At 51.8% G+C, this 11,893-nt stretch overlaps 1 protein-coding gene across 1 annotated transcript; it reads right to left on the reverse strand.

Annotated features, from left to right (window-relative positions):
* Positions 1–556: 556 nt before the first annotated feature.
* On the reverse strand, positions 557–11,687 carry LOC104335985 (protein-arginine deiminase type-1-like). The gene is made up of 16 exons (XM_075437582.1): positions 11,596–11,687; positions 9,562–9,736; positions 9,011–9,080; positions 7,620–7,681; positions 6,754–6,871; positions 6,513–6,638; positions 5,734–5,909; positions 5,544–5,647; positions 5,105–5,228; positions 3,596–3,703; positions 3,360–3,511; positions 2,104–2,248; positions 1,717–1,810; positions 1,542–1,621; positions 935–1,060; positions 557–827 (listed from the first exon to the last, which is right to left on the reverse strand). Exons 1-16 carry the CDS (start codon positions 11,685–11,687, stop codon positions 594–596), a joined length of 1,986 nt encoding a protein of 661 aa, XP_075293697.1. The 3' UTR covers positions 557–593.
* Positions 11,688–11,893: the final 206 nt, after the last annotated feature.

Below are 11,893 nucleotides of genomic sequence, written 5' to 3' on the forward strand. Positions count from 1 at the left end.
TGGGCAGGACAGAGGGGCAGGAGTGCCAGCTCGGCACGGGGAAACACCGCGCTGTGCTTGCGATGAAAAGAGGGACAGAAACAGTAGCTGGGGCAGCTGCGAGGGGAAAAGGAAATTTTCTCCTCAGAGAGGGTGTAAAGTGCTTTGCGTGAGGACAGGGCTCTGCCTCCACCCGGCCTCCTCCGTGGGAGGTGTTTCTTTGGCTGATACAGGGAATCTGGGGAGAGGGGGGATTATTAGCTACAAACCTGGGACAAGGGACTTACAGACCCTTTAGGAGTGGGATGGGGTCTCAAACCCCCAAAGCAGCCTCCTCGCCAGCTGACTTGCACGCACCATGCTCTCAAAGACGCCCCATCTTGTCCCCATCGCATAAAACCATCATTCCCACAACAAACCATGTGCTCAAAAAAGATTTCAAATGATATTTTCAACCCAAAAGCAGAGGAAGAAAGGATGGGAGACGGGGAAGAGCTGCACCCTCAGTGTTAATGCAGCTTTATTGGTGAGACCCTTTATTCCGATGCATCTTCTGATGCACCAAATGCACCTTCATCACCCGGTTGCAGGACCTGAGCCCATCCCCAGGTGCTTCAGGGCACCATGTGCCACCATTTGAAGGTGAAGGGCTTACGGCGGACGTTGGTGCCGCAGTGGACATCGCCAGAGAGGACGTGGTAGGAGAAGTAGTCGTCGATGAAGGTGCAGGTGAGGCCCAGGGGCTCCAGCAGCGCCCGCACCCGCTCCTCCAGGCAGCACTGCCCACCCACCCGTGGTCCGAAGGGCTTGGGGATGCCCAGGTGCCTGCCCAGCACCAGCATGTTCACCTGCACCCGGATGAAAAAAATCAGTGTTTTCCACCCAAAAGATGTGTTTGCATCAGGTGCTGATGGAAAAAGAGGGGTGGGAGGGGAGGAGGTGCCGGGGGTCTCACCATGTCCGGGAAGAAGGCATCTGCACGGGATCCCTTCAGGATGAAGAGCTGGGGGATGTCGATGATGTCCTGCTCGTTCAGGCCCAGCTCCTGCTTCAGGAGGTCACGGTTCCAGTCGATGCAGCGCTGCAGAGAAGCGGGGACCTGGAATTTCCACCCTCAGCCACCCCAGCCCCCCCAAATCCCATGCACGGACCCCTGTGTGCCCCACTGCAGTCTGTCTGGATCCTCACCTGCTCCATTGCATCCTGCCCAGATCCTCGTCCACTCCGCTGCACCTCATTCCACCCCACCCCTCTGAGCAACCTCATGAACCCATTCCGAACCCGAGCAACCTCTTTCCTTCAGTTTTGACACCTCTACAGTCACTCGGGGCATCTCCCACCGGGATGATGGCCTGGGGTGACACAGCACCCAAGGGTGCCTGGTTCCTTCATGGCTGCTCTTCTTGCCCGCCTGCTTTCATGCTGCATGGTGCAACTTCTGCCACGGTTTCTTGCTCTTCCCCAGGATCTCTAAAAAAGCTCCCTATACCCAGAAATCACCCAGCAGCGATGCGCAAGCAAGCCAAGCGAATCCACCCAAACCCATGGGTGCAAAGACCCACCTGGACATGCCTGTTGTCACTCTTCAATGACTCATCTGCCAGGATGTCGTCAATGCTTCTCCTCTCAGTGCCCTGCAGCCCTGTGTAGGGACAGGAGCAGAGAGGTGAGGGACACCGGTAAGGGATGCTGGTGGTCCCCACCATGCTGCAGGGATGCCCTCGCCCACTCTTTTACCGACGAACTGCGTGGCTTCGCCATGGCCCTGCTTCTGTTTCTCCTTGAAGAGCTTGTAGCAGGCGTTGGGGCTGGCCAAGAGGAGCCGGAAACCCTGCGGGAGAGAGCCTGGGGGTCACGCTTTGCTGCCAATGTGATATTTTACCCCACCGTCCTGCTGAGAGACACCACGTCAATGCCAAAGCCAGCCCCAGGTGTTGCAGGGTGCATGGGATGTCACCCAGGGACTCGCTGTTTTCCAGGAAGCCACCCCAAAAGAAAGCGCATCACCCAGCCTTCGCGGGGAGGACGAGCAATTGCAAAAAGGGCGCTTTTTTTTTTTTTTTTTGCATTTGCATTTGCAGAAGACCCTCATGCAGGAGCGGAGATGGCTCCAGGCACCGGTACCTTCCTATCGTAAGCAGGCACGAAGGTGAGGAATTCATCCACATGGCCCACGCTCAGCCACTCCGAGTAAACCTCCACCGGCGCCTGCACTTTCTGGGCATAAAGAAAATCCCGGACCGCTTTGGACATCCGCCGGCCGGCAGCCCTGGGGAGTAGAGGCAGGAGGAGAAAGAGGGTGGCCACCACACCCCGCCACAAGATCTACCCCCAGCCTTCCCCCAACCATCACACCAAGGGGAGAAGATCCATCTGCACATCCCATTTTAATGGGAAACACCGGGAAGAGGCTGGAAATAGTCTGAGCAATATAAGTCTATACATATTGATATATCTAAACATCTACAAGATACATTAATATATACAATATTATATAAAAATATATTTATAGCATGTTAATATATTAATACAGCTATATTAAATATATTGTACACCTATATTTTATATTAATATATCTATATAATATATATTTATATATATCTAGGCCATATATATCTATAGGCATCTGTGCATTACATCCCCTGTTCTGCGCGGGCACCTTTGGATTTCATTTTCCCCCATCCCCGTGAATCTTAAATCGCTCCTCAGCGCTTTGTGCCGGAGTGAAGTTTTCCTAGACAGACAGCAGCAGGCAGGGAAAACATTAATTAAACTTCTTGTAATAAGGGATAATTACGGTCCAGGAGAGGCTGGGAAAATGCCATCTACCCGCCGCCATAACCGAAGCAAGCCCCCCTGGCTTGCAGCGGGGCTGGGGTCAGAGCAACCCATTTGTTATCCTGGATCAAACCCCATCTGGACTCATCCCCGTTGTTATTTCTCCGGGAAAATAACCTCCTTTGTGGAGGATTTTGCAGGGCGCTGTTGTTCCCGCAGGGCTGCCTAGCACTGCCTACTCAGAGCAAAACAATTTCCAGTTATTCAGGATTTTACCCTTTCTTGGATTCCCCTGCTTTTCCTTTTAATAGTGGGGGAAAAAATAGCCTGGATGCTTACGGCACTGTAGGATCGCAGCAAAAGCACCGGCGGTGTGGGCAGGAGTGAAAATCAGAGCGGTGGACGGAATTTGTAAGGGATAAATGAACAACGAAGCAGTTTGCACATTAAATCTGGGATTTGACAGGAACCGGCCTCAAATTCCCATTTTGATGGGAACCAGCCCAGATTTCGACTCCGAAGGATGCATCCCTTTCTCACACAAGGGTTTTCAGTGCTTCCCTGTGTCCCGGAGGGAGGGCTTGAGCCCCCTCGCTTCTCACCAAGGCAGGGGGCTGCCGATCAGGATCCGGCCCAGGGGATACTCCTTCCCTCGCACCGTCACCGGTGGGCTGACGTCCAGGTTGCCGAAGGAGTCAAGGCTGGTGATGGCTTTCCCAGGGGGCTCGCGGGTCACATAGCCAAAATCGGGGCCCTGGAGAAGAGGGAAGCAGTGATGGGGACCCCCTGGGCAGGGGATTTTGGGGAGACAAGGGGAGTTGGCCATGCAATGACGCACCAGGATCTTTTTAAAAGCAAAATCCTTCAAGCCTCTGTTCCTGGGCGAGTCAAAGACGACAGGGAAGGTCTTGTGCGGCGCTTCCACATAGCCAAACTCCAGCTCGTCCTGTTGTGGGAAGAAGAGGAGGAAGAGGAAGGCTTCTGGCAGAGTGATAGCCATCTCGGCGAGGTATGCGGTGAGGGTGGAGCAGGAAATGGGGCAAACCTGGCAAAGCCCAGCTGTTGCCCTTAAGCTGCCTTGCCCTCCCAGGAGGTGACACAACATCCGGCACCACGGCGCCGGGCACCAGTCACTCCCGGGGATGCAACACATGGCCACAACGGGCAGGGAAGCAGGGCGCACATGGCAGGGGCAGCCAGCATACGCCGTGTCCTCCTGGCGATGCACTGTGGGGTCCCTCTTGCAATGGAGACCCTCCTGCAATGCTCCATGAGGTCCCTCGTGCAATGGGGTCCTCTCTTGCCATGTCACATGGGGTCCCTTTTGCAGTGGGGACCCCCTTGCAAAGCCCCACAGGTTTGCTCTTGTAATGGGGTCCCTTCTTGCAATGCCTCCATTAGGTCTCTCTTGTAATGGGACCTCTCTTGTGACATCCCGTGGGGTCTCTCTTGCAATGGGCTACCTCTTGCAATGACCCGTTGAGTCCATGGACAGCATGCCTGTCTGTGCTGGCTGCCACCACCAGCAGCATTTCCCTGCGCTTTAGTTCACGGTTGCCTGGTTCACCTCTTAGCACCTAGGTGCTTTCCCAAGCAGCTCAGCTAGTCCCTCCCACAGGATCACAGAATGGTCAGGGTTAGAAGGGCCCTCTGTAGATTATCCAGTCCAACCCCCCTGCCCAAGCAGGGTCACCCAGAGCAGGCTGCACAGCACCGCAGCCAGGCAGGGCTGGAACATCTCCAGAGAAGGAGACTCCACAGCCTCCCTGGGCAGCCTGGGCTCCGTCACCCTCAGACGGAAGAAGTTCTTCCTCATGTTCAGACGAAACTTCCTCTGCTTCAGTTTGTGCCCATTGTCCCTTGTCCTGTCGCTGGGCACCACTGAACAGAGTCTGGCCCCATCCTCCTGACCCCCACCCTGCAGATATTTAGAGGCATTTCTAAGGTCCCCTCGCAGCCTTCTCTTCTCCAGGCTGAACAAGCCCAGCTCCCTCAGCCTTTCCTCGCAGGAGAGATGCTCCAGTCCCCTCCTCATCCTCGTAGCCCTCTGCTGGACTCTCTCCAGCAGCTCCTCCTCTTTCTTGAACTGGGGAGCCCAGAACTAGACACAGTACCCCCTCAATAGGGCAGAGTAGAGGGGGAGGAGAACCTCCCTCGCCCTGCTGGCCACACTCTTCCTAATGCACTCCAGGAGACCATTGGCCTTCTTGGCAACCAGGGCACACTGCTGGCTCATGGTCAACCTGTCATCCCAGGGGTGTCAGCAATGGGGGTGACAAACTATGTGCCCCAGGAGCCTGTAAGGGACCAAGAGAGCTATGTATCAAGGAGAGCATTGGTTGATGACCTGGATCCAGCGGTCACTGCGGGTGTCCACCTCTGAGCAGATGGTCAGCTTGCAGTTGGCTTTCTTCAGCAGGACCTGGAGGCCTTGCAGAAAGACTTCGTTGGGCTCCGAGCCCCGCTGGATGCTGCAGGGAGAGGAAGGAGCGAACACTGCAAGGGGGGATCACGAGAATCCCCACTGTGCAGCCCATTCCTCATTCCTAAATGCACTGGGTAATAGTCCTGCATGAGGTTAGACCCTGGAGAGGGTCCTCCAGCCTTTCCTTGAGGTTGCAATGACTGCAACAGTACCAGTGGGCTCCCTACACAAATACAACCTCCAGTATAGCATGCATAAAGCCTGGCTCACACTATAGCTGCTATGTAGCAAGGAAGGGTCAACAGCTCTTCCTTGGAGAGACACCCAAGGCAGAAGAGTGATCGGTTGATATCCCTCCTACCTGCAGACAAAAACCTCCACAGGCTGCTGGGTGTTGGGTGTCATTATCCAGGGCGCCACGCGGAAAACCACCGTATCCGTGAAAATTGGGGTGCCTGGCGCATTCTGTGAGGGATAGAAACACCAGGGAGCAGTGGTTGAAAGCCCCACCATTGGAGGACTTTGCAGGGGATGGGGCAAACCCCACGTACCTTATGGGGGACCTCCAGCAAGCTGGCACTGAAGGAAACCAACCCGGAGAAGCCCACATCAGGAAAAGCCAACCCTTCAACGTAGAAGGTATTTTCTCCACTGCCGATGTGGTCCAGCACGTAGGAAAGCTTGTTCGGCCCCAACACGGGTTTGTAGTGGGTGTATGAGTCACTCCCTGGAGAAACACCGAAATACCCAACCCAAGGCGGGGTGACCAACCTGTCCACCGGCTGGAAGGAGGCACCAGCAAGGAGGTGGCTGATGCCAGCATGGTTTGCAGAAGTGCGGGTGTGCCTCCTCTTCTCTGGGTAACACACTATCTTTCTCGTACAACGAGGACTCTATACCCTCAGGTCCAACCCTTTCAAGGTGCGTGGCTCGAGTTAAACATCTAATGATATACTTGGGTTCCCTGACCTGATTTTCCACGGGGAGCTGCTGGGGATCCAGCTGCCGGGGTGTTCAAAGGCAAAACGCGCTGCCTGACGAGATGGGCTGCTTTGGCGGCTGGGTCATTGCCCGCACTGAAAAGGTGCTGGGAGCCACGTGGGGGTTATCCACCCCGTGGAAATGTCAACATTTCAGCAATCCCAGTGAGAAAAGCCTTTTTTTATCCTTTTACCCTCGATTTTTCCTGTGTAACCCATCTTCTACAACAGCAGAGGAGCTTTGGGGATAAACGAGCAACTGGAGGTGCCCAGCCCTTAGCCATGGTGAACAGAAAAATGAGGATTCACCCACCTTGAGGTCATGCACAGAAAAAGGAAGAAATACTCACGGATAGCATGGAAAACCCGCACTTTATCCGCATCCGACTCAGAGATGTGCAGGACCACCTGGTACTCAGCAAAGATAGCGCTGGGACCTTGAGTCCGCAGCAGCATGACGGACATGTCCTGAAGGTCTATGATGAGGAAAAAGATGGACGGAGGGGATGTGGAGAGAGGAGATGGAGGTGTTGCACTTGGGAAACACCCTGGTGAGACCTTTTGGGTCTCGGTCTGCGGATGACACCCTACCTGCTGTGGTCCGTATGTCCACCTGACCACTGTCTGTGACCCCCGCACTGGGGCTGTCCCGGTCGCAGTTGACCAGCAGCACAGCACCTTGCCCATCCGGACCCCATGTCCACTTGGCCTGGAGGAAAAGGACCCAAAGGGGATGGGAGCAAGACTTCTCCCATTCCAGCCTCCTTGCAGACTGGGGAAAATCCCACAGCCACGCTTGGAGGACAACCCACACGATGCAGTCAAGGCTGCCGGGGAGAGAGCAGAGATGATTTCAAGCCACTTAATTTCCTAACCTCAGCTTCTAGCAGGGCCAGCAAAGACTATTTCAAACAGATGTTATCTTCCAACAAGCCGGAAAGTATCTGCCAGGCCTCACCTGGACAATACTATGCCATTTCTAGAAATGCATCTCATCTTGATGTACAATTTGTGCTGCCGAGCAGGCTGTAGCTAATTTCCTGGGTGTAAGAGCTTGGGTGTACGCAGATTTATTGCCAAAGGGGTAAATCTCTTGCTGTTTGCAAAACTTGCATCTGACTCATTTAGTGGCATGTTTCAAGTTCAAAAATGAAAAAAAAGAGAAGAAAAGAAAGCAGAAAAAAAAGAAATAAAGAAAAGAAAGCAGAGTATTTTGTCCTATGTGATCCTTGAGGCTGGACTGGAGAGGCAGGAGATGTTGGCACAGAATAAGAAAGTAAAGTCTTTCCCTCCTCAATTAGTAGGTTGAGAATTCGCCACATTATTTTCCCTAATTCAGACACTAGCAACACCACCCAAGTCCCTCTCCCTCCTGGAGATTTTTAGGGAAGGGAATGCAAACAGGTACACCCTACGCTGACCCTCTGTATGTTGCCTACAGCAAAGCTTCTCATTACCTTGTCCTTCCCTTTGCTCTTCACTCTGCCATTACGGTTCAAGTCCACGTCCAGGGATATATCTGAAACATCAAGAGAGAAGGAAGCCACTGGCAGGGGAATGAGCTCTTGATGGCATTTTGGGCTCATCCTTGGCACTAGCCATGAGTGACCCAACACCAACCCCACCTTCATGCCCCAAAGCTGCTCCAGACCCATCATCTCCAACAAAATGCCAATGAGAAAGTCAGCCCGATGGCTTTTTCAGGGCTTGCCCCCTTTGCTCTCCAGCTATCTTCTCCCATCTCGGTTCCCCCAGCAGGAACATACCCACTTTGTGGCATATTTTGTGTTTTCACCAATTTCAAATGTTTTTTAAGAAGCTGAAACATGGTGGGGGCATGAAAGTGTTTCCACCATGGGAGAGCACACACCTAAATAATTACTAGGGTTGATGCAATGTTTGAGAATAACTTTCCTTTAAATAGCCATTCTTGGCCCAAATCTCTGCCTCTGCCGCAATAAAGCGTTTACCAGCAACCTCATCTAAACCCTACCTAAATCTGCACTAAGCCTATCTTAATACAGATACTCCTCCAAATGGGATACACGGCGTGCAGAAAACACAGGCACTGAAGCAGAGATTGTCCTTCTTGATGCAGAGAGGAGGATGTGGAGAACCTGGAAATGAAGCCCTATATCTAAGTGAGCGAAGAGCATTTGTAAGGTAAAAGCCCTAGCAGACGGTGGTGGCCCCAGATGGCTCCAGTGGAGCCCATCAGTCGTGGGATGTGGGAAACCATTAGCCTCTTTGGGTGCAATTTTGGGAGGCATATGCATCACTTAAGGACACAGGTCTCACTGTCATGTGAACACTTTAGAAAATCCCAAATTTAGGGTAATTAATCCATCCAAGTGGAAGGCTCTGCATCCAGACTGGTTGTCTAGACTCCCTTTGTAGTCAGCAGAGGAAAATAGGCATTTCAAGGAAATGATTCATCTTATCCTAAACTTCTAAAATAGGTCAGACAACTACACTTTGGTGCCTATTTCTCTCCACTAGCTGCAATGGAGGTCGAGGAGCGGACGCCATCAAAAGTTGGGTGAGATGGACTCCTTCGGATCCTCTTCCGCCAATGCAATGGTCTTGGCAAGCAGATGAGGATGCTTGGTGTGTGCGCTGGGTGGGGACACGGCCCAGCCTGTGTCTTTTTTGCACCATATAAGGTAGCATAATAACATTTTAATTATTTCCCTCTTGCTTGTCAGCATCAGTCAACACCCAAACCTTCATTGCACATCACAGATGGGCAGCCCGCGCCCCCCACTTAACTCCTATCCCATGAACCCAACCAGATCTTGGCATCCAAAAGGGTTGGCCGGCTTTGAACAAGCATTGCTGTAATACCTACCTACGCAAGTGAGGTACAACCAAGCCACCGAAAGCTCATTGCCTTCCCGTCCATAGTATGAAATCTTAACCTGTGAAGACAACACCAGATCATGACCCAAGTCCCATGTCCTGTCATGCTGAGTAGATCTTTCCAGTCATTGGGTTGACCAACAAACGCTATACAACAAGCTCTTGGAGGGTTCATCCAAGCCATTCTCCATTAATCATAGTTCAGCCGAACCATTTCTGCCTGCTTCAGCATAAAAACAGGCAGAGAAAAAGCCAAGGTTGGAGTGTTTTTGCTGCCTGGCATGGAGTTCCTGACACCGGCTTTTGCAACCACTGCTATCTCATCTTTATGGCACAAAATGTGGTCTCATTCTCCTTCTTAGTTTCATTTTTCATACATGATAATTACAATTACAATTGTGTTTAAGTCTGAGTTTGCTCCATGAAAATAAGTCTGATGTCAGCATTACTTAGAAATACTCAAGCCTGCCCTTAATACTCCCTTCTTTCCTAGGAAGCTTGACTTATTTTTTGAGTTTCAGTGCACAAAAAGCAACTAACCTTATTGTCATTGACGGTCCTGCTGGTGACATCAACAGTCACTACAACCTCTATATCAGGATCCAGAGGCCATCTGGAGTTAAACATGGGTTTTGTTATGGGACTGTGGATGATGTGGACCATAACCGCGGAGGTGGCATGGACATCAAATGACGTGGCACCTTTGGGGGTAGATCTGAAACAGAGAGCAGCGTTGGGTTATAGACCAAGTTGTCCCTCCTGTTCTCCTCTGTGGAGCCAAATACTTGAACCTGGAATTAAAATCCAGCCATAACTGGGTGGAAAGGACTCAGAAACCATCTTTGGGTGATGAAACGCGTCATCTGAATTTTATATGTATTATCTCTGTGGTGGTGTTGAGCAAGCAGAGCTCCCACTGGAGCTTCAGCACGTCCTTCCGTGGTTAAGTCTAGACTGTGAATCACTGAAGTTTGGGCATCCAAACTCCCTCCACAACAGTAAGAGAACCCCCAAAATTTCAGCATTCCACAATAAAACCCTGATAAAGAGCCAGGACATTTTGTCATGTCAGCCATCCAGGGAGATGGTTATCGCAGGACCATACCCTGACCCAAGAGATGCCCAAACTGGAGCAGAGCCCGCACCCCACCTGCATGACATCCCTCACCTTTGAAGTGCTGCCTACCCACTCATTACAGCCCCGGCACCTCCATCCCAGGAGCATGAGTGCTCCAACCTGTCTGCCGTCGGGAGCCAGCCTCCCCGGCCACACGTGAAATGGGACAAGGTGGTAAATCTTAACACCAAGAACAAAGAAAAAAAACCAACACAGAAGAGATTTATTCCCAGTGTTGCTCTTGGCATTGCATCCCTGGTGCCTGCAGCGGCTTGTAAGGGGAGATTAAAGTTTCATCTCGCTTGTCACCCTTCATATTTAACATCGTGCAACATCAAAAATCCACCTGCACGCTGTTGCACACTATGACTTCTCAAATTTGGGTCTACTTGCTCTGATTTTACATCCCTCACACCTCAGCATGGCCACTGGATTCCCACCGTGCTCCATTTTCTGCTCCAAAACAGACCAAACCACCGTCAAAGCTTGATGCATCCATCACCAAGTTTCCCCCAGTCAGTGCCCTCCAGGAACAAAATTATCCGATTTTTTCACTTGAAAGAACATCCGCTATCTGCTTTTTTAGACCAAAGCTCAGATTTTGCTACTGAAGAGCCAAATCAGCCCATTTTGGGGCTTAGGCCCCATGTTTAAACGGGACTGAGCTTGCTTTGAGTCCAAATCCAGAAAAGAACCCTGCAATTAATAGTTTTCATACATTCCCATCTGGTTGAGGGGAAAAAGAATACTTTTTTAGCTCAATTTGAAGCCTTTTGGGGGGACGATGGCATATCCTGGCCCAGCTCCAACACACAGCCCCAATAATTGCCCCAGATGAGATCCCAACCAGCTTGTCCTGTAGTCTCTATCATTATAAACGTGATTTATTAAATAATGACAACGTAACAGCAGGGTAAATACAGCCTTGTATCTGACCAATAAAGCAACCCCCATATTTAACGCCAGAAAAATCTCCTTTTGTGAAACTGCCCGTGCAAATCCCACTGGTGGATTTTTTCTGCCTGAGCCACACATTTTATTCTTTACCCTGTTTTAGCTCCAGCCAAGTTGCTCGTCTTGAATTGCTCTTGCCTAATGTTTTCACAGCCAGAAATAGATCCCGCTTAGCCAGGGTGTGCATGGGTTTTGCTGCAAATAGGCATGGCTCGGCTACGCTTCGACGCCTCACGTTTGCCAGAACCAACGTCCCTCCTTTGGGTGCAGCTCCCCATGTGACAACGTCGCCTAAAACAGACCCAGCAGGACATGTACCCCGTGCACCGAACAAGCTCGCCAAATTCTTAGGTGAACTCACGATGTGGGCTCAAAATGAGCTCTGATTTCCCCCCTAGTACCCATTTCTCCTCCACATGAAGAGCAAAAACTCTGTTGAGCACCCCCAGAACCCACCAAGACCCTATGGAAAATATTGAGGGTACCCCAATCCCAAGCCTTACCGGCGCGTGTCGAGGAAGACCTCGGTACCCAACACACAGACGCTGTAGCTGGCATGGCTGGTAGACATCTGCACAATGTGACGTTGGGGCATGATGTGCCGGAGACGGCAGCCGCATGTGAAGGAAGCTGCTGCCTGGCGGTGTAGGTAAACCAGCACGACTGGATTAAAAGGCAGGGGAACTAAACTCCTCCTTCCCTCGATGACGGGGTTTAGCCAGGGGACCCTGCCGTCTCCACCTCCACCACCCAGCAAGCTGCCGCCCCGCTCGGGGAGATGCAGGTGATAAGGCAGCCCCC

Source organism: Opisthocomus hoazin, chromosome 16, assembly GCF_030867145.1.
Source record: "Opisthocomus hoazin isolate bOpiHoa1 chromosome 16, bOpiHoa1.hap1, whole genome shotgun sequence".
In the NCBI taxonomy this organism is placed as follows: Eukaryota; Metazoa; Chordata; class Aves; order Opisthocomiformes; family Opisthocomidae; genus Opisthocomus; species Opisthocomus hoazin.

Coding starts and splice junctions, on each gene's coding strand:
- LOC104335985 (XM_075437582.1), bottom strand. CDS start 11,687: ATGCCCCAACGTCACATTGTGCAGATGTCTACCAGCCATGCCAGCTAC. Junction 9,737..11,595: donor GTCTTCCTCGACACGCGCCG/GTAAGGCTTGGG, acceptor TCTCTGTTTCAG/ATCTACCCCCAAAGGTGCCA. Junction 9,081..9,561: donor GGACCGTCAATGACAATAAG/GTTAGTTGCTTT, acceptor TTGTCTTCACAG/GTTAAGATTTCATACTATGG.